The 21,471-nt window shown below is 49.2% G+C and overlaps 1 protein-coding gene and 1 long non-coding RNA gene across 6 annotated transcripts in view; one reads left to right on the top strand and one right to left on the bottom strand.

Annotated features, from left to right (window-relative positions):
• Positions 1-1,671: 1,671 nt before the first annotated feature.
• On the bottom strand, positions 1,672-10,660 carry LOC308187558. 5 transcript variants are annotated; one of them, XR_013944780.1, is made up of 5 exons: positions 3,891-3,921; positions 3,732-3,807; positions 3,374-3,645; positions 3,123-3,246; positions 1,672-2,749 (listed from the first exon to the last, which is right to left on the bottom strand). It is a non-coding gene; the product is annotated as an uncharacterized lncRNA (long non-coding RNA). The 5 variants fall into 5 exon arrangements; XR_013944779.1 differs by lacking the exon at positions 3,374-3,645 and having other exon boundaries at positions 3,891-3,939; XR_013944777.1 differs by lacking the exons at positions 3,374-3,645; positions 3,732-3,807; positions 3,891-3,921 and adding an exon at positions 9,718-10,660.
• Positions 10,661-12,411: 1,751 nt separating this feature from the next.
• Positions 12,412-21,471, top strand: part of CASQ2 (calsequestrin 2) — a 28,717-nt gene continuing 19,657 nt past the window's right edge. The window contains exon 1 of the mRNA XM_080575655.1: positions 12,412-13,321. Coding sequence (XP_080431781.1) covers positions 13,088-13,321 — 234 coding nt within the window. The 5' untranslated portion in view covers positions 12,412-13,087. The remainder of the gene's footprint in view (positions 13,322-21,471) is intronic.

Here is a 21,471-nt window from a genome sequence, read left to right as displayed (position 1 = left end):
TCCTAGGAGGGCTGATCAAAATCCTCGTCGTGAGTATTTCTGAGACATGCCAAAGCTATAAGATGTGCTTGACAAGTGCAAAGTGATCCTACTCCTGGTGCCCATACTTTTTCCTCAGGCAGCTGCTGCTAGCCACGCTTGGAAACAGCATGCTGAATAAACAGCACTTTGGTCTAATAAAGTTGTCACAAAATTGCATATAATGCTTTGCTCCGTCACGTACAAGAGTCTCTTCCAGACCATCTGTGCCTCAGTACAGGATAGCGCCGTGCTACCTGAGCTTGAGGTGCCGCAGGAGGGTTGGGTCTGTGCCAGGCTGTGTCCTGCTGCCACCAGACCACCTCTGCTTGAGCTCCACTGCTTGACACTTGCTTGGGTGCCAGCAGCTGGATGTACCCTGCCAAACACCACTGCTCGTGCCATTTTAGATGCTTGGAACAGAAAATGGACAAATATTTGGGGGACCACCAGTTCCACGGGGCCAGGGAGTGCTCCCATCAGTGTAAATGCACATGTTTACACCAGGCTGAAAAGTTTACAGTGGAGTCCATGCAGAATGCCCTCACTGCAAATAGTGCCATCCCCATATCAAAGAATCAGAACGTCGTTGAGGTGGGAGGGCACTTCTGGAGGCCATCTGGTCCAACCCTCCCTGCTCGAGCAGGGACACCCAGAGCAGGTTGCCCAGGGACTAGTCCAGGTGGCTTCTGAAGATCTCCAAGGAGAGAGACTCCACTTATTGCAAAGGGAGCTCCAAAGACGATGGATCTGAAGTCCCATACATCTCTACTCACCCACAGGCTGGGGAGATGACATGGAGAGGCTGGAGGCAGAGCTCAATCTGACAGCCCCTAAAAACAGGTGGAGCCACTCAGGAGGCAGAGCTGCTGCAGGCAGAGCACGACTGCCCTCTCTCCTAGCACTCTCACAAGTTTTTCTGGGATCAATAGCCAGGGTTCTCAGTTCAAGTCAAGGGTCAAGTGTTTTCATTAGCTTCAGAAGTTGTGATAACTTCTTTGTGCAACAGAGGCTATTACAGAAACATCTCAGCTGGGCAGGGATGCCTTTAGAGCACTCCTGGCTCTAGTTCTGCATTTTTTCCCTTCATCTCCCTGCATAAGTCCCCTCCAAATGAAATGTGGGACCACAACCTTTCTAATCCATCTGTGATGTTTAAACTTGGATCGCAGCTAATACAAACGAGATGGAGAAAGCAAGTAACACAGCATATTTTAGTTACCTTTGAAAATTACGCAAGCCCAAAAGCCAAAAGTTCCCTCCATCTGAACTCTGGAGAGCTGGTGATATGGACGGAGACTTGAATCTTGCACCCGTCCGATCCAGGTGCTCCTAAGTGGCAATGCCCTGCTGATGGCAGAGGACGGGCTGGCTGCTGGACTTGAGCTGCTAGCTGCCTACAGGTCCCAGGGCATGAATTCTGCCCAACCTGCCACTCGCTCTGCTGTCACTGAGGTAGCTGATGCTATTTTCACCTTGAATTGATCTTCAGCTCTGCTGCTTGAACCATTTTCTACCCGACCACATGCTCTTGCCTGCAGTTTCATGGAAAACCAGGGCAGACAGCATAGCAATGGCATAGACTGGTGGCACATTGGGGCTTAGGTGCCAAGCCATGAAACACAGGGAAAACCTGGGCAGGTAGAGAGGGCCAGGTGCAGGTGGGCTCCATGTGGCTCCTTGCTCTGGGGCCAACTCTATTTCACCAGCAGCCACAAGAGCTCAGTTTCCCAGCAGCTGGCTCCGTGCATTTGCATTCAAGCCTTGTGTGCGATGTGATTTAGGGTCCTGAAGAAAACCTTGGTCCTTTGGTGTCAGTTGGTGGGTGCATGGCGGGGCTGGTGGGGAGATGGAGCAGCCCATCTTGCAGCCCACAGTGAAACAGGAGGGCTCGGTGGCGGCAGCACCATCGGGAGGAGCCACAGCCCCTCCGTGCTGTCTGGGCTGTTTCCCAGAGGGATCGCAAGGCCGTGCAATCAGGCTCAGCTGGTAATCAGGCAAAGTCAAAACTCGCATAAAGACTAAATTATCCCTTAGTCTTTCCAGCCTAGGGGAAAGGATATTGATAGGGAGGCGAGGATGGCTGTGGGACTGCAGCTGCCACCAGAAGCCCATCCACACAGAGAAGCATCTTTTCCTGCCCCTCACCCAGCTGTCATCCAAATAGCCAGGGCCTGGCCCCCCAAGGGCCCTGCAAACCCAGAGCACCCTGCTCAGCCCCACAGCGGCACCCTGGGGGGCAATAACACCATCCCTGCCTGCCAGCGCTGGAGGAGAGCTGCCTATGGGCCCTGCTGCTTGTTCACTCATATTTGTTTCCATCAGTGCTGGGAGAGCGCACAATAGCCTGTGGCGGGCAGAGGTAAGGGTTCATGTTCAGCCTTGGGAGAAGGGGTTTATCATACCTGTAAACCCACCTAACCTACCTGTTCAAAAACCAGAGTTCTTGGAGTCAGAGATCCCTCGGAGTTACGTAAGTTGCATGTAAGCCCCAAGATTTAAATTTAAAAATAAAAACAAAAATAAAAAATAAAAATATATATTTAAAAAAATAATTTAATAATAAAAAATAATTTAATAATAAATCCGGAGGTTCGCGGAGCAGCGCGGAGCAGCGGCACCACCTGGCGGTGCTGGGGGGAGCCGCGGTGCCCTCCGAGCCCGGCAGGGGGATCCCGCGGCCAGCTCCGGGAGGGGGTTTGGTCCCGTCCCTTTGTTCAACGGAGATTTCCTAAGAAAAAAAAAAAAATAGAGAAAAAATAAAATAAAATAAAATAAAATGTGTATTTGTGGTGGCGTTTCTGTGTCAGCTCCCCCTGCCCGGGTAAGTTCTGAACAGGCTGTGTGATGGCATCTGAAATGGGTGAAATGCTGAGGATCTTGGAAAAAAACGTGAAAAAATGTCTGTGGGCTTCGTGAGGAAAGGTGGCAGATGTGGTGTGACTGTCCACAGGCTGCTCTGTGAGCTCAGCCTTTATCTCAGGGGATACAGCCCAACCAAAATACAAATCTCAATTTGTTAGCCCACAAGAAATCACAGTGTATGCACACACTGACCAGGACATCACTTCCTCATGCTCCCCAGAGTGTCCCTCACCACTTACTGTGACAACTGAGTAAGGCAGCAGCTCCCTCTGTCCTGTGTTTGTGCAGCACCTGGCACCGTGGGTGTCTGCTCTCCGACACAGGCCCGTCAGTGCAAGCACGAGGTGCTTGTTTGCTGTCTTCCTGTTCAAGGAACAGACCCCATGAGTGACCTTAGGTTATCATCAGGGGGGTGCCCACAGCAGTAACAGCCACCCCTCCCAATGTACAGCTCCAGCTATACAGGGAGCCTCGTTTCGATCTCACCCACCTGCCTCAACGACTCGGTTTGGGCTCATCCTTTCTGATCTCACGCATGCAGCTAAGGATAACCGAGGCAGCACTGGCAGGCTGACCACCACGCAGGTGGTGTGGGGTGTTATACCCGACCTCCTAGGTGGCATGAGTGCCACCAGCTCAGTTTGGTGACCCTGTCACCCTCCAGCAGCTGCTCACAGTCTTCTGACTCCAGGCTGAAGCAGAGTCACCCTCGAGCTTTAGAGTTTTGGTCCTAATTTAGGTCGCTGTGAGTGGCCACTGGGTCTGTGAGAAGGTATAACCTTGGTCAGCTACAAAAAAGGCACCCCAAAAGAGACTTTGTTAATTAGAAACCACTGATGTGTGTGCACCTGATAGTTTGTGAGACGCTGTTGATGACTGGATGCATGCTTCTGACCAGCACAGCCTACTCACCACAAGTAGTCACTAACAGAAAAGAGAACACAATCCTGTTGCATTAACTGCACTGTATCGTTTCACAAGCTCTGTCTAGGCAAATCTTCAAGGACCTTCAGGAGCTGGGCTCTGATCCAGCAAAACAATGACCCATATGTTTAACTTTTAGCACAAGGGCAGACCTGGCAGGATGCAAAATTAAGCACAGGTCTAAGTGGTTTCACCTGGGTTGAGAGCTGCGCAGGCTCCTACTTCAGAGAAGGTCAACACCTTGCAGCAGGGCAGCACCAGCGGGGAGAGGGATGGAGCACTGCTTCCTCACTTTCACTTATGCTAATAAATTCCCCACCTGTGTCCAGTAATTTACAGGCAAAAAGAAAAGCCAACCTACTGTCAGTGGGTAGCTATAGATAGCAGCTGGTCATAGTTCACTGGAGTTCAATCAAGTGAAGTCTCTCTGGGCCTGAGGACCGTGGGCAAACTCACATGCTCCTGTCCCTGGTGTGCAGGCAGAGGTCTCCCTATGTTTATCTGAGACACTATTTAAGTACAGGACAGACATTGTGGATAAAAATTAAAATGTTTCAATTAATATCGGAAGAAATATTCTGACTGTTTTATCTGAAAATTCTGTCAAATCAAAATGAAAATGTAGAATCCTTTCATCACAGAACCTGTGCTTTCCACCTCTGAAGGGTTTTGGCTTGTAATATTTCAATTAGCACTTCAATTAATGTAATTGAGGGTCTGCCTGAGGTGATTCTTAGTTAGCGTCCCCCTTTTTGGCTTGTGCAGTTACCTGGGTTTTGTTGCTGTTGGTACGCTGTAGGGGTAAATGATGGCACTCAGCCACACGCTTCTGTGCATGTTCACAACACACCGAAGTCAAGAGGACTTAAGTCACAAGTATTTGGGGCCTTCAGAAGATTTGACACCTAACAGACACCATTGAATTGAGCTCCATCTTGATTCATTTAGCTGCCTAAATCACTGCTTTATGGGTCTAATCTGGACAAATAGTAGTCAGAATGATTTCTGATATATGAGCAGCAAAAAAAATTAAAAAGTTTTGCATCTTCATGAGGCCAGCCTTAAATATCTAATTGCCTGGTTAATGCCCCAAAATCTGCTCCCTGCAAATGAAATAGTGATCCAGAAATGACTGCAACCTGAGACTGGTCTTTAAAAGGGCATAGTGAGTCTACGGGTTTCTCCATGGACAAAATAGTAATATAAGTAGTCCAGAAAACATCACTGTTTTCCTGGCAAGGCAGGCATTTGTATCTTTGTTGAAACATCCCTGATAGCACGAGTAATAGAAAAGGTTCTAAATCCTCCTTGGAATATTTCCCCCCGTACTAGTTTGAAATGCGGGGAACAAAAAAAAAAAAAAAAAAAGAAAGAGAGAGAGAGAGATAAAGAAAAGGATCTTTACCAAGGAAGAAAGGGGACTGGTTATATTTATTGATTGTAATATTTATTGATTTTAAGCTACCTTTGTTTCCTCCTCCTGTCTGGTAAGAACTGCAAGCAAACTGCTGTGCTAGATCACCACAGATCCTCTTTTCACATCTGACATTTGCAGAGCTGCACTAACTATCAGCAGCTCCAGATCAAGTTACTTCGTCATGGCCCTGCATACCCACACCTGCTAATCTGGGCAGCTTTGTAGGAGCTTAGTTGCAGCCTTCAGCATGCAGAATCTGCACGCAGCCACGACGGGTGGACCCAGGGAGAAGTAGCAGAGCGGAGTCTGCAGTTCTTGATATGGTGCAGGTGTTATGAGACCAGAGAGGCCAAAGAACCACCGTCAGCGTACAACCTCACTTCTTACCTAAGACCTGTCATATCCTCCAAGGTGACTCGTCGATCAGAGGCTCAACATGAGCCAGCAGCGTGCACTCGCAGCCCAGAAAGCCAACCCTATCCTGGGGCCTTGAACTGACATTGAGCTCTCCTTCAGTTTCTCGCTGCTGTTACAGCAGCAGGTGAAAGGAGAGGTGAGTGGAGTCCTGGAGCCATGGGCACCTTGATCTCCCTCCCTTTTGGTGGCTGGCTGGGGGCCTCAGAAATGTTTCTTCCAGATAATTTTCAGTAAGGTAGAGGTAACATCACTTTTCAGCAAGTAGTCCCTAAGGAGTGAGGCAAGGTCTCCAGCTTTTGGCTAACTTTTACCAGGTCATCACATAGTTTGTGATTTTCAGGTCTTTCCTTGGCTCTTGACTGCAGGATTCATGCTATTACTGAAGCACTTACAGCTTCCATTTTTAAACAGAGAAGCTTTACCGTGGAAGCTTTCACCTCTTTTGTGGCCATAAATAAAAGCTTGAACACAGGCACCCAGAAGCTGCTATGCCAGAGAAAAATATCACAAACAAGACACTTCTCAGATCTCCTGGTCTCTAAGCTGACTCAGTGATCTGAGGGATACCTGAGTCTTTATTTCTGAATGCACGGGAATGATGTCCATGGTGGGTTTGATTCAGGCTGCCCCCAACTGCACAAAGTGCATCTAGATAAGAGAGAAGTCACAGCGGAGCAGAAGTCCAAGAGCAGCAAACCTTTTTCTGTCCCCTCAGGAAACTCAGGAGCGTGCTAAGCTTGTCCAGCTCATCACCCGAAAGGAATGATGTTCCTGGTGGCACAGTGAGGCCACGCCAGCACTTCCCCAGAGGACGTCATGCTCCTGGGCAGCGTGGGAGGACAGGAGAGAGGGGGAGCTGAGCTGCCACTCGGGCACAACAGGTGTGAATCTGCTGGGCACAGCTCTGTCTGCGGCCGCTAAATTAAACATCCTCGTCACCTCCCATCATCGGGGACATTATTAAACATGCCAGTGTGCTTGCATGGCTGGGAGAAACTCGAGCGGCTCCCCAGATCTGGCCACCCCAGCCCTGCGTGGTGTGGGATCCTCGGTTTAGACCCTAGCCCAGATGGTGCGTGGAACCCACCATCAGAGGTGGAACCACCTCTGGTGGTTAATGCATGCACTGGTGTGTGCAGATGGACACGGACATGCAGACAGATGCATCGGGCATGGCCAAAGCAAGGAGGGATCCTACTGATCCCACCACCTCCAGGAAAAAGGCAGGGAACTGATGGAGGTGGGTAGATGGGGCTGTGTTTGCCCTAGGGACTTCCAGAAGGGTTCTTGTATTTTATCAGTAGTCATTAAATAATTACTGTATTAGTAGTAATTGCTTTCTTAGTAGTCATTTCTGGGGTCCCCAGGCCAGAGCTCAGCCAGCACCACTCACACCCCAGCCCTGGAAGACCATCTTAGGGCCATGCTTTCATACAGGGCTTGCTCCTGGAGCACTGGAGCTCAGTGTCTCTCATGGGAACATGCCTGGCCATGCTCCTGAACCAGCTCTGCTGAAAACATGGCCAGCAACAGCTGCAACCCTTTCTCCAGCACAACAAAAATCCTCAGGAGCCTGGAGCTCGCCCAGGCCCCCTGCCTGCTAGCCTCAGTCAGTCTGGTGTCTAAGCACCTCGCAACATCTTGCTTACTTTCCTCAGGCCCTGCTGGGCAGGGCAGCATGATCCAGAGGGAGGAAAGAGGCATGGGGGGATTTTTCCAAAGCTCCATAGGAAGCTGTGGCAGTGGAAAACTTGGACATCCACCTCCAACCCACAGCCACCTCCTGAAGCACCTGCCTGTCCCAGGGGCAACTGCTTTAACTCATCACCTGTGACATTATAGCACAGGAAGGTGACATAAAATGGCAGTGACATGCCATGACATTTGTCCTAGGTGAGAGATTTTCATCCTGTGGCATTTGGTTTTTCTGAAGCAGGGTATGTTAGAAGTACCTGGGCAAAATACTGGCCTCTCATCAGTCAGCCTGAAGTTATCGTGCGGCTTTGTGCAGCGAGACCAGCAAGGCTGCAGGGGATGCCTGTCAGATCCCAGCTTGTTGTGACTACCAGCAAGGGGAGGGTTTTACTAACCAGGCTGTTGCAACGTCAAATCTCCTATTTTCAGGTGAAATCAAGCCAGACAGATGCTAGAAAATCTCTTCCAAAGGCATTTTTTGCCCAGACAAGGCTGTGGTGTATGGGCCTGGGCAGGCACAGCCCACTGGGCCTGCACAACCCCACACAGAGCTCCCCTGTGCCCAGTCCCACTGAGACAACCTCCTGCAGACAGCAGGCAGTGATATCACCCTACCCCATCACTGACACAGTGAATAAGCCTGGGTCTGGCTTCTTTCAGCTACTCTATCCTAGGAGAGAGGCATTTTTGCAGGCAAAAAGGTAGGCAGCAGTGGGACACCAACATGTTGCCCTGTATGCTTACCACCATGACTGAGGCCTGCAGGCAAAGAGATTATTAAATGTATTTTTTATGTATTACTTATGAAGAGTAAGTCATTTCTTCTTCCAGTATTTTTCCTTATGCCATTCATTTTCAGTTGCACTCCTTCCTACCTGTTTCCATCCATGCCAATGGACCCATTCCCATTTGGCCCCAGGTTATACCTGAATTAAATCCCTTCTTGCTGTGCACAGTTTGTCAACTCACTAGGAAGCAACTTTCCCAGTCCTTCTGGGACAGTCCCACTTTGGATCAGGACACATTCAAAACTAGTTTCTGACCTCTGCAAGAGACAGATGCCAGCTGTGCTCCCAATGACCAAGAAGTGCAACCACCCCCATAAGGAGACACAGAGCAACTTTGCTGTGGGGACATGTCGTACAACAGAGAAAAGACTTCTTTTGAAATGTCAGTAAATAGAGACCCTAAGTAGCTCAGGGTGAGTCAGCTCATTGACCTTCCCTTTACAATTTCTGCGTAGTTTTGTGAGTGCTTTTTGTCTGTGCTGTATTTTGTTTTCCTCATCAGAAAATGTCAGAGGACAGGAGGGTTTATAGCATCTTCTCATCACTCAGCAGGTCTCAGGACACCTCAGCTAAAACACAGGGAGTGTCACTAGGTGCTGTATGCAAAGATCTCTGGCAGTTTAATAGAGGAACAAGAGGGATCCAGCTTCTGTCTTGTACTTGCCGCCACAGACATCACTGCATCAGCGTACAGGCAGAAAAGCACTGTGAAAGTCTTGTCACCTTTCAGGCCTTCCAACAGGGCTGAAGGGAAGGGAGAGAACTAGGTTTCTCACTCTGCAGAGCTCTCCTTGAGATGCTGGTGATCCTCTCAGTCTCCTTAGAAAGGGTCAGTGCATCTCGGAGGCTCCCATCTTAACGAAAGATACACTCGGCAAATTATTACAAGCTGTGACCTTGCTTGACTAGCTGGTGGCAAAAGTCATATTTTCTGAATACTCTTATCTTGAAAAACATGAGGTCTTAGAGGCTTGCAAAGAGATTAGCTAAAGCAGAACCTTAAATCCTGAAGCCTTGGAAAAAGGCTCACCGAAGCGTTTGGATCAGCAGTGTCTAGGGAGCTGCAGAGGGCGATGAAGAGCAGCAGCGTGCATGGGGCTGGAGAGGACAGGAGGGGGGAGCAGCAAGCATAGGTCCCTAATTTCTAGTACAAGTTGGAAAAAAAAAAATCAAGATTTCTATTTCTCTCTGACTTTCCCCCAGCAGGCACCCTGCATTTCTACAAGCCTGGATAGAAGGGCTGAGACTGTCCTGCTCTGAGCACGTCCATTCTGCTGCTGCTGCTGGCTACTTATCCTGACAGAATTCAGAGGAACAAAGAAAAATCCTACTTTGTTGAATGTCAGGGGTGGTTTTTCAACCTAACTCCCTGGAGCTAGGATTTTGTTGACTGAATACACTACAAAGAGCTTAGAATAGTGGATAAAACCACAGCAATATTTTCCCTTAATTCTCCCTTTCTTTGCCTGAAGTTTTGGGGCCAATTCTGCAAACTGTTTGAATAGTGTGGGTACCATCCCAGATGTACAAGTACAGAGCCCTAACATCTCATTTCTCAGAGAGCTTTCAGGTGGACAGCTGTGGGATAGTTACCTGGGGAAGAGCACTGTCACAATTTCTCAGGGCAGGACACAAAACCAGGAGACATGGTAGCAGAACAGCTGAAGTGTTTGGCTGAGGAGTCAGAGTCGGGAGGTTGAGCCTTGCAGTCAACTTTTATCAGAGACTAATGAAGGCCAGCTGTGCCAGGGAATGAGCTATCTGAGCTGGAGGCAGGCGTCCCAGGACACTGTGCTGACTATGTCATTCCCTTGCATGGTACTGGGCACAGAAACAAATATGTTGCACCCATGGGCAGTTAAATGGGATCAGAAAGACCTTACGTTATGCAGAAAGACAGCACAAAGTATTTGCAGTGATCCCGTGAGTGCAAAATCCAAGATTTCACAGAGGGGCTGGTTGTGCCCCTCATCCTCCCCTCCTAGCAGCTCCCCAGCTGCTACTGCTGCTATCCTACAGGGGAGGATCTGGCACACAGAGGAACATTATGTCCAGCAGAAACAGGCCATCTAATAAAACCCAGGTTGTCCAAATCTATAAGGTCTACACCCTGTGCTTTTTCTTTTCTGCCCCAGAATGCCCAGGTACTTAACTTCTGTTTTGAACATCCTAAAACAAGTGAATCTGGAACTGCAGATCTGTATTGGCAGGGCTACCATGACAACATCTGCTTTGACCAGAGTTCCACTTATCGGAATTAAGAAATTCAGGTGATTGAGACAGTTGTTCAGATTTTTAGGAATTTATCCTAACTGTCTTCACAGGTTCATCCCTTTCCAAGTCAAACACGCAAATTCTGCTTCCTGGGAAGTGTACAGACATTTAAATCACTTCTGACTTAGCAAACAATGTCCTGAACTTCAAGTGGATGCAGCTACAACTAATAAAAAAAAAATCAACACAGTAAATACCCATTGGATTTAACACTAACAGTCCCACTGAGTATCTGAGCAGAGAGACCAAGAGATGGACTCTCCACTGACCAGGAGGAAGCTGGAGGAAGTGCCTTCAAGGCAGAGGTGAAGACCAACAGTCACAGACCTTTGCTACTTATGCCACAGACAGACAGAATAGATGGGTCTGGGGCTAGCAAGGCAACACTTTTTGTCAATAAAAAAGCCATTTGATCCTTTTTTACAGCAAAAAAGAGGAGAAAATGAAAATTGGATTGCATCTATTTTTAGGCAAATGAAAAAGTTATTCAGCCTAGAGAGAAAGTGTGTCAAAAATAGCCGGAGTTATATGAAAGTGGAGCAATTGCTGTAGATCTACAAAAATAAAAGGAGGGCAAGAGCCTGGGAAATTGATTTTGAAGTAGCTGTGAACATTTCGTTTTTACAGCACTATCTGATGTGTGCCTGCTTTAAAACACACTCTGATGGCAACGGCAGCCTATTCCTGCACCCCAAATGCATGGAGTCCTTCAAAGGCAGCCGAACAATGTGGTGTGGGCCTGATCATCCCACAAGCCTGGTTCCGTGCTTCACAGCCCAAACGTTCAGCAAAAGCCTATCCATTGTCACCCACTGTGACATGAATCTTGCATCTTCCACTAAAAGCAATCAGATTTATTCAGGTTTGTCACATCTCCCTCTGAAAATGACTGTCCCTGAAGAATGGCTCAGTGGGGAGTGAATTTCAGAGGCTGTCTTGCTCCGGATCCTAACTGGATTGCTTAGGTTTCATCATCAGGGCATCAAGTTGCAAACAAATGCTAAACTCCTGAAAAGGCAAGACCAGAAATTAAGAGGTTTTGGAAATACGACAGACTTCAAAACTGTTGCCTGCAGAGTTTCAGCCCATGTGTTGTGGAAGTTGAAAGTGACATCTGTGGGGGACTCATGTTCCTGTGTCACCTAGAAGAGAGGTATAACTGCTAGGTAGCATTCATGTTTTGCCCCAAACAAACTTCAAAATACCCCAGCCATACAGTTAAATGGGACCAGCTGGTCAGGGTTTGAGCTGCCTGCACCAAGGAGGGATGTCATCTCCTCATGGGCGTGGATGGAGCAAGGCCGTAATGGAGTCACACGCAAGGAGAAGGCCTGGTGAGGCCATGTGTCTGCACATCACGTCGGCACGGGGGAGACCCGTGCCCGCTGTCAAACTCTTCTTTGCCAGCTCCTCCGAATACCTTCCCCAGCAGATCAGCGTCACCCCAGTGGTGGGGCTGGCCGGCAGCCAGCTGGCCTGCCTCGCTGCCCCTGTCGCTGCCAGTCATGGGGCGGTGGTGACACCCCGCTCAGAGGAGGGGAAGAGGTGAAAGACTGTGCCACCAGATCAGGAACAGGGAAGCAGTCATGTTTTCCCATCTCACTTGCTAGGAAATGCAGCAGAGCTGCGTGGAAGGACCCTCAGGGCCAACAGGCAGGTCCCCAGAGGCTGGAAGGTGATGGTGACATCTGTCCATCACCTTGAGGAAGTCCTTTCCTCCTGCCCCAAGGCACCAGCCTGGGTCTTGCCCTTCATCCCCCTTAGAGTGATCAGGCTTTATCCGCTCACCAGCAACATCTGGAACTCGGCAGCTGCTGTGGGCAAGGGAGGTGGCAAGGCGAGCTTCCCTCTGCTTTGGGGTTATAGCTATGAGAGTCAGGTCCCAGGGCCGGCAGATCTCTTAGTACCTCACAAGCAAGGGAAGCACTTCAGAAAAGAGCTTGAGTTCCAGCAAGCAGCTTGGGTCCATGCCCCAGGCAGCAGGAGGAAGGAGTCCCACTTAGTGCTCACCTCCTTTGCTGCCAGGGAAATGTGACTTTTCCTCTAGCGGTGCCGATGAACCTCTGAAATGGTTTAATCCGAGCTCTGCTATCCACATCCTAATCACTGCGATGCCCAAGTGGTTACAAAGAGAGACACCCTTGTTGCAAAACGCAGTCGGTGTCTTCTATTTTTGCTAAGCCCTGGTAGGATGGATCGTGCCCCGGCTCTCTGTATAAATGAAGTCCGTCCCTTCCCAAAACCTGCCTGTGTCCTCCCAGCATCGGCATCCTCCACTCCCTCCCGCACTCCCTCTCACTCACTCCCTTGCTCTCAGATGATGCAGAGTGCCAGCAAGTCCCTCAATGGTGTCATATCTGTCCTTTTTATTCATTGCAGGGTTTATTTTTAGCCTGAAACAACTGCTTCCTAAAAATGGAGTTCCTAATGACACGGGAGCCGGACACAGCTATGTAAGGTATCCAGGGCTTGGCCTGACAGCTTCTCCTGTCTGTCTTTGTTGTGAGCCCAGGACAGCAAAGTTTGCTGCTTCCCAACCGCCTTGCAGAGTTTGGACTGAACACTAGGAAGGCAGCAGAAAGAGAAACTCGGTTCAAACTTCCCCTGGAGCCCTCGGCCTCCTTCTCTTTCCAAAGGGAGAAGGAGAGAGACCTTTGCCTGCCCTCCGCTGCACTCCCAGGGCTCCCCCATGAAGGCAACTTGCTGGATTCTGGCAGGCTTTTGCCTGCTTTTCTGCTGCAAGGCAGAAGAGGGACTGAATTTCCCCACCTATGATGGGAAAGACCGAGTGATCGACCTGAACGAGAAGAACTACAAGCAGGCCCTGAAGAAGTATGACATGCTCTGCCTGCTCTTCCACGAGCCCGTGAGCTCTGACAAGGTCTCCCAGAAGCAGTTCCAGATGACGGAGATGGTCCTGGAGGTAAGCGCCGCTGCGTGTCCCCCACAGGTCAATGCCACAGCGCGCTCGGAGCTGTGGAGAGGAGCCATGGGACAGGGCAGTCGGAAGGTCTGGGAGGGGGGGGTCACCCAAAGCTCTGGGTTTGAGTTAGCCCCTGAGCTCTGTGAAGCACAGGGAAAAGCCTCTGTTATGCTCTTCTGAGTTGTTTGCTGGGAAATAGGCTTTCTGGATTGTGTGTCAGAAACCCAGGAAAATAGAGTAACCTTGCAAACCTCAGCAGCATGAACTCAGCCCAGCTGAGCTTTTCCAAATCTCAGCACAGGTCTGGGTACGCAGCAAGAAATGTTTAGGTCCCTTCTCCTTCTATGCAAGCTAGAAATCCCCTTGCTTTCTGGATGCATTCCTGTTTCCTATCCCACCAGGAGCAGTCAGCCAAGAAGCCCTACCAAACTGTGCTGCAAGCGGGCGTCCCACCTCCCCACCTCAAAAGCTCCCCATTGGTGCAGCATTAAATTGCTTTTTGTTTATCCAACACTTGGTTGCCTGCTTGGAATAAGTCTGTAGCTGCTTGTTAATACAGCCATTCACTTCTGTGCTGGAGAAAAAAAAAAAGTTGTTAATTCTTTGGTGAAAGAATGATTAATTATCCCCAGTAAAATAAATCACATTAAAAATACAAAATAGATTCATAGCATTCTTTCTTGTAGCGTGGCTGTAATCTAGGGAATTACACAGCAGTAAACCTAGATGGTTAGGTGTTGATTTCCTACCAGGAGCTTAGAAATATTCCCTCAGCTAAAAGGCGCATTTGAGAAGAAAGTGAGAACTGCAGAAGAAACACATAAGCATTGTCAGACCCAGAGAAAAAATGCATTGCTCCCCTGTAATTATAGTAAATGTGAATTAGAAAAGATACCCTATGAGAGCTAGGACCTGAGAAAGTCCGAGGCAAAGTTCAAGGTCTGCTGACCTCCTGAGCAAGCTTCACAACAAGAAAGGTTCAGAAACTAACCAGATTTTACTCACCTGTCAGGAAACAGTTACTTGCTCCAGGTGAGTGATCAAATAACACTTGGCAAAGAAAAAATAACCCTGGAACTCCAGCTGAAAAGTTCACGGTTGGTAGTATAATCACATTGTTATTTAATAGGATAGCTATTTCGTGCGAGAGAGATGGCAAGCATTTACTAAGTGCATATTTATAGAAACCTGACAGAAGCAGGTATTGACTGTGCACTGCTGGTTGTACTCCCCGTGACACCTATACCCCAGTTCACAATTGACCATATCAAAGGTGCAATGGCCACAACACAAAATAGCTCTTATTTTGCTGGGTTTGATTCAGCAGTGAATACGTTAACTTAGGACTCTGGTGATTTGGTTTCCAATTGCCTCTCTGCCATGGGCTTCTTATGTGACCTTGGGCAAGAGATCGAGGATTAGATCCGCAGCAGACTTTGCATAATTGTAGTGCTGCTGTCCACTAATGCTCAGCTACGAGCTAACTGTGCCACAGAACACCCTGCACTTGTGGCTTCGACCTCAAAACTTCCCCAGCACTTGCAGTGCTGATTCAGTGCATGTCTCAAAGTTTCAGTTTCCCCTGGACAGGGAACAGCTGCAGCAATCTCATAGCCCACTATGCAGAGAAAATCCAGCATAGGACACAGCCCAGCGAGGTGATAGTGCTCCCAATTTCTGTATTAACTCAACCATGGCAGCAAGCTGAGTTTTAACCTGCTCCGTCTGCTGAGAGCATTCAAAGCCTAACCTCCCTCACCTCAAGCCATAACTTTTGTGCAGTGGGGATCACTCTCAATCTCCCCTGCCTGTGGCAGGATGCCTTTCTGGAGCATCTCATGTGTTTTCACCTTACTGTATTGAGAATTTAAGGTCTGACTCACAGCAAGATGTGCTGCTTCCACAGCCTGGAAAACTCTAAGTCCTTAGCTTTCCTTCCATAAAATGTCACTGATCTCCACCATTAGGAATAATAGGGAACCTTCATCCAACACACAGCCAGGTGTGGAGCTAGGCAAAGATCTGAGTTAGGCGTCTAAGAACTGTTATCTCCTATTGCCTGATGAACACAGGTATGTGTGTACATAGGAGAGAATGGACTTCATGGACATAAAGTTTTGAAAACTCCAAAATTGTCCAACCCCTCTGTTTCTCCCACATGCACCTTATAAGAAAATTATAATTCCAAAGACCAAAGGCTTAAAAAAAATATCTTTAATACCAAAGAAGAACAGGAGAGATCCAGTGCCCAGGTCCCTCCACATTTGCTAGGAGAAACTCTCAGATGTTCCCAGACAGCAGACAGCATGGCCTATTGTCAAAGCAAGAAGAATTCCCAGCAGTGCCTGCCAGTTCCTTCACTCCAGACCCAGCCACTGGTTTAGGCTTCAGCACGTGAAAGAAAGCCCCAGCTACAAAGCACCCAAGAAGGGATGGACATAGACAACACCCCCCTTCAATCCAGGAACAAACTGTCCCTTGACCGTGAGCATGGTTTGGTTGAAACACGTGGCTCATGGTCAGCAACAAGGTCTGATGGGGGCTTCTTGCATGCCTGAGGAGCCATTGGGTCCTCTGGTAGCTAACAGGGCTTGAGCTCACATGGCAGCCTTTCCTTATTTCAGGGCACTTTAGTCTCTTCCTTTCCAAGTCCCCGCTCTTCATGAAGCTTGCAATTATTTAATTACGTTAGAGATCTGCACCTCTGTAAAATTTGGCTGGAAAGAGCCAAGAGCTTGAAAAATCATTCAGGAAGGCAAACCAGGAAGGCAGAGAGAAGAGAATCACAAGGGTCTCATTTCCTTAGGGAAACTGGCTGAAAATCTGACAGCACATGAGTTAAATACATACTTAAGGACTCAATCAAACCTTATCTATGAACAGCAGATTGAGGACAAAGTGATACAGTAGGAAACATTTCCTTCCCATGACAAAAGCCCAGTGTGCAGGACTGACTGACACTGTCAAAAGGTCTGGGTGCATACCAGATATCCCCAGAAAAGCGATGCCATCGTTACACTGATATTACAGCAGAACAGCACACAACATCTTCAGCTCCCTGCACGCAGTCATACTGGGATCCATCACTGGATTCCTGCAAAGCCCAGGATCCCTTTCCAGTTTGGAAAGGCCATGAAGATGAAGACCATCAGCTGGCCTGGCAGCTCCTGCTGGGTGTTGCCTGGTGAGGACAGGGCCTGGGGATAACCAAGCCCCTGTGGGAGCATCACCAGCAGCTTTTTTGGACCATCCTTTGCAAATGGCAGCAGCTCTACAGATGGCAATGCCAGCCCCTCAGGCCCAGGTGGGAAAGCTGGGGCTGTTGGGTTAGTCCATCAGGAAAACAGTCAAAGCAATGGCTGAAGATGCAGCTGCCTACCACTGAGTAGCCAGGGTACAAAAAGGTTGGGGAGGCATTGTAATTGCAGAGATGGATGATGCACTAGGGCAGAGATGCATGAGCATGGCTGTTTCACAGCTCAGGCTAAGGGGCTCTTGTCCTCCTTTGCTTTGCTTTCCTTTCCCCTGCCCCACTCCCTGCTCCACTCAGGACAATGCCAGAGGTCAGACCAGGCAGTCCTGAAGCTAGCAGTAGCTGTTCCTACTCCGAGGCAATGTTTCTAAGAGTCCCGCATGCCTGTGGGGTGAGCACAGTGAAGAAGCCGATGACACAGCCAGACACAAAGCTTCATAATGAAGACTTAACAGACAATTAAGAAAGAAAGAAAGAAAGAAACAAACAAAACTAATTGTCCTAAAATCTCTCAGCTTTAATGGATGGCAAAAGAGGACAAGAACAAAGCAGTGAAGCTTAGAAATACCTCTTCTGCTATTCTTCTCTGTAGCTCCCCTACCATAATTCCTCCTGTCCCATACCACTACTTCTCAGACCTTCTCCCCTCTCCCTCTCATCTCTGAGCCCTTCCTAAATATTGGCATAGCTTTACTTTCCAGTGGGCCAGCCTCAGTCTCTAGGAGTCGTGTAACAAGTATACTGAGCACCACGGTTTGGGGCTTTCCTTTGGCACATGAGAAGCTCTCTCCAATAACTGAGGTAGTCTTAGGGCATAGCAGGCTGCCTGCAATGCAGGATGCCATCCCCATTACCCTCTCCTCCACTGAAACTTGCTCAGTCCTTGCTCCCCTGGCTCATTCTTCCCTTGTCATGTGTGTGCATATACACATCCTTTAAGAAAAAAGAAATCAGTCAAGCCCAAATATTTTAGGCCCCTCCTTTGCAACAGTGTCCCTGGGCTGAAATTCCATGGAGAACTGCCCTAGCACAAATCAGTCTGAGACAAGGGGGACGTGGTATTCCCCCATCCAGATCAGCTCTAGCATCTGCCTGACCTCTGGTGATAAATGGCAGAACAAAATGAAAGCCCATAATGTATTTGGCCAATTCTGTAACACAAAAAAAAAATCCTCCTGTGAACCCGGTGATATGAGTCCATGAGGTTGCATTGCAACCCTCTCCCAGTGGCCAAGAAGAGTCAGTAGCTACTTGTGTTGTGAGAGGGAAAGATAGATTTTGAGTTCAATAAAAGACCAGGGTTAGAGTGGGTATGAGGTCTAATTCACTTAAATTCACTTTCTTTGAAAATGCTTATGTTCATGAGACAATCAATGCCTCACTACAATTTTCTGGGCTGGTTAGACACTTTACACAGGACATGTTCATTGAGTGCCACAGAGTGCCTGTGTCCCTACAGAGCAAGTCCTCAGTGAGAGGGACGAGGCACACCTGGGTGGAGAAGTACATGCAGCAGCCTACAGCACGAGTACCTTGTACATACCTGTAATAAAAGAGGTGCTTTGGTTTCCATAGCTACTAAAGCACTGGTTTCCACTGCAGATAATCTAATGCAAAAAATAAGGCAGGAAGAGAGAGAAAAGGAAAAAGTGTGCATTGATTACTTTGCCCTTTGAGACTATATAAGTAGGTCTCGGTTCATCAGCCGAGAAAGAGCACTGATTTTTAGCAGCAGCACTAGGATGATTTCACTCGCTGACGAGCCGGTCACAAAAGCAAGTTACAGAGAGCTCCCCATTTTGTAGATAGGCACATTGACAGCCAGGGGCAAGGAGGTGACTTGGTCTTTCTGTAAAACAGTGGTAGAAACAATTTTGAAGACTACTTTACCTGTTATTGCCTAGTTTCTTTCCTTGAAGCCCCTCCATCAGTTCCCATCAATGAGTTTGGACTGGCTGTATGAGCAGCTTCTAGCATAAGACCTCACTTCCCCTACCATGCCACTCTTTGGAAGTCACTATTCATAGCCACTCGCGTGATCAGAGCTATACAAATACCACCTGGAGGCATGGCGGACCCCTGTGAGCTTGGGCTTACCTGCTGACACAACACAAAGCCAAGTCTGCTTGGGCTTTGCAGGCTTTCTCAGCCTCAGCGTGAGGATTTCTTCTCACTGTCCAGCTCGAGAGCAGGCAGCCTCTGCAGGTGCCATGCAAGTCCTTAAGCCATTTGGAGACTCCTTCCATGTCACCCCTCCATTCAGAAACGCAAGTGCCCAAGAGATGAGGAAAAACTTTGAAAAACCCATCGTCCTAGGTCTCAGCCATCCTGCCACACCAGTCAAGTTCCCCAAAAAAAGTGCCTGTGGGGGTTTCCAGTGCACTCCTGATTCCCGGGAGGCAGGATCCCACTCCTGTATAAGATGCCTTTTCCCTATCCTAGTGTATTTTAAGTAGGGACCACAAAAGGACTGGCCTGAGCTCACTTTCACCCACATAGTGGGTGTGTGGTGTTTATTGTCATCATTTATGTTGTCTGCCCCAGACCTTGACATTTCTCAGGAGTCCACCTGTGGCCGGGGCAGCTGTTGCCCTGTGAGGCAGAGCGGGTGCCCTGGTCCACGCTGCGCTAGCTCGCACTGACCTCACTCCACAGCTCGGTCTACCAGTGCCCTTCATCTAAAACCAAGCTAATCAAAGCCTGCAACTGCCCTTCATTCATGCCTGAGGTTCACTGGTGGGGAGAACGGAAAGGAGATAGGATAATTTTCTTTAACCTCCCAAGAGGGAGGAGAGCTATTTAAACACAAAGCCTGAAGACAAATGGGCTATGAATAAACCAAGTCTGGAAACTAGGAAGCTCCTAATCACTAGGGGAAGGAGCCAAGGGGATAACAGCCCTGTGAGTTTTAAGAGGACATTGACCAGTTTATGACAGAGATTGAGTAAGCTGGTCCAAGGTCTGGTGACTAAAGATGTCCTTTCGAGGACTCTGTCCTTAAATGACAGGCACCCAGGCAAGGAATCGGTAGCCTGGAAAAGAATTGACTTAGCAAGGTCCAAGTTCTCCTTTCTTTATTTTCTTTGCACTCTGGGATTTACCTACATAGAAAATCTTGCCCGAGGAAATAGAGCGAGCAGCAGCACCGCAGATCCGAGGCTGTCCCCCCCTGCCCCAGCACCCTGGGACAGCCAGCACAGGCTCTGCTGATGGGGCTCATTCCTGCGCGCTTGCTGGCGCAGGCCAGCTGCAGTACATGATACCTCCTCCTTCTGGGAACTCGGTCCTGCCCTGGCAGCAGCCAGCTAGCAGATCTCTGACACCGGGCAAAGTCCTGAGGAGGGGAAGGGGCTGCGCATTGAGCACGCTTCCCTCCTGCAGCACCCGCTGGAAGGAGCTGGCTGCTGCCCTGCCTATGCTTGATGCATCCACCCTTCAATTTCAAAGCAGCTTCTCTGATAACAAGGCAGCAACCACCTCACTTCTGTGGCAGACAGCCCCCAGGTCACCCCTCCTGTCTCTGTTTTGCCACGGGGGGCTTGGCGGGGTGGCCCCCAGGCACTGATCCAGGCCCACCAACAGCAAAGCCAGGGTCAGCACATGCACGACTGCACGCCTGCACACCCGGGGCTGTCCTCAGCGTGCAAAGCTGCCCGGCTGAGTCGGCAAAGCACCTGTGAAGCGGTGCCAGCAGTGCTGGCTGGCAGCAGAGGCAGGTGGCCCCTGCCCTGTGGGCGCTCGGTGCCGCCGGCATCGTCCCCGGGTATCTCGGGGGCTGCGCTGCGGCCTACAGCTGGCTAAAATTAGGGATGCCCGGGTGCGGATAAAAATACAGCCCTCGCTATGTGAAACCTTTAGGGAGGCGGCCAAAGAGCACATCATATGCCTGGCCAGGCTGAGTGGCTGCGTGGCAATTAAAGGCCTGGGGCAGCGTTCCTGGAGCGCTACCTGCGAAGCGCTACCTCCTGTGCAGGGCCTCCGCAGGACTGACCTTTGGGTGATCCATATTTGGGGACTTGCCTTTTAGTTGGAGAAGCAGCAACCCCCTGAGAGGGACGGTTTGGCAATAAACAGCCTCTGCAGGCTGCCCTGGTGGTGGAAAAGGGCAGGAAGGTGGGACATACTCGCTCTCTCCTAGCCCTGCTGCCATCTCCTGCAGCAGCAACTGCTCAGGAGTCTTCTGCCCCTTCTCTTTGACCACCACGATGCTCTGGGACCCATCATTCACCAGCCTGAATTTTGCAGGGACCTGAAACTTAGCTGCTGAGGGATGCAAGGGGATGCTGCAGGGGACAGCACAGCATTAGGAAGACGGGAGATCCCTCTGCACTCTTTCATAGTGCCCACTGGCTTGCACAACTGGGAAACCAACCGTAACATGAAGGTGTGAGTCCTGCATAAGGCTTCCAAGCCACTGGGGACATACCCTAGATTCTTGCCACCTCCTCCTGTTTCTGAAAACAAAAATATTAATGTTTTGGGACATAAAGTCATCAACAGAATCAGCACCAGCATCTTCACATCAACCAGATTCTTCACATCAACATAAACTGCAGCTTTAAAGAAAACAGGGAAGAAAGAGCAGAAAGTGGAAAGGAGGATGCATTGCTTGAGGGACCTTCATCATCTCCTGTTCCTCTCCTCCCTGCATTGCTGGAATTTAGCTCTTCCATCACTGCCAGCTTGGGAAACAAATTCTCCCCATGCTTAGGAGAAGCTTACTCCTGACAGCTCTCACAGAGACCCAGATCTGTGTGCCTGGGTGGCTGGGGAAGGTCAGCCTTGCTGTTTGTGGGAACACCAGACAGGTGCTAGCAAAGTAAGAATGAAAATCCAGGCCAGAAAGACATAATGTCATTCCACAATGAAAAACTGACCGTGCTGGGACACCAGCCCC

Source organism: Anser brachyrhynchus, assembly GCF_964034855.1.
Source record: "Anser brachyrhynchus genome assembly, chromosome: 1".
Taxonomy (NCBI): Eukaryota; Metazoa; Chordata; class Aves; order Anseriformes; family Anatidae; genus Anser; species Anser brachyrhynchus.
The sequence above is the reverse complement of the archived record's forward strand: the minus strand, read 5'-3'. Positions and strand labels throughout refer to the sequence as shown.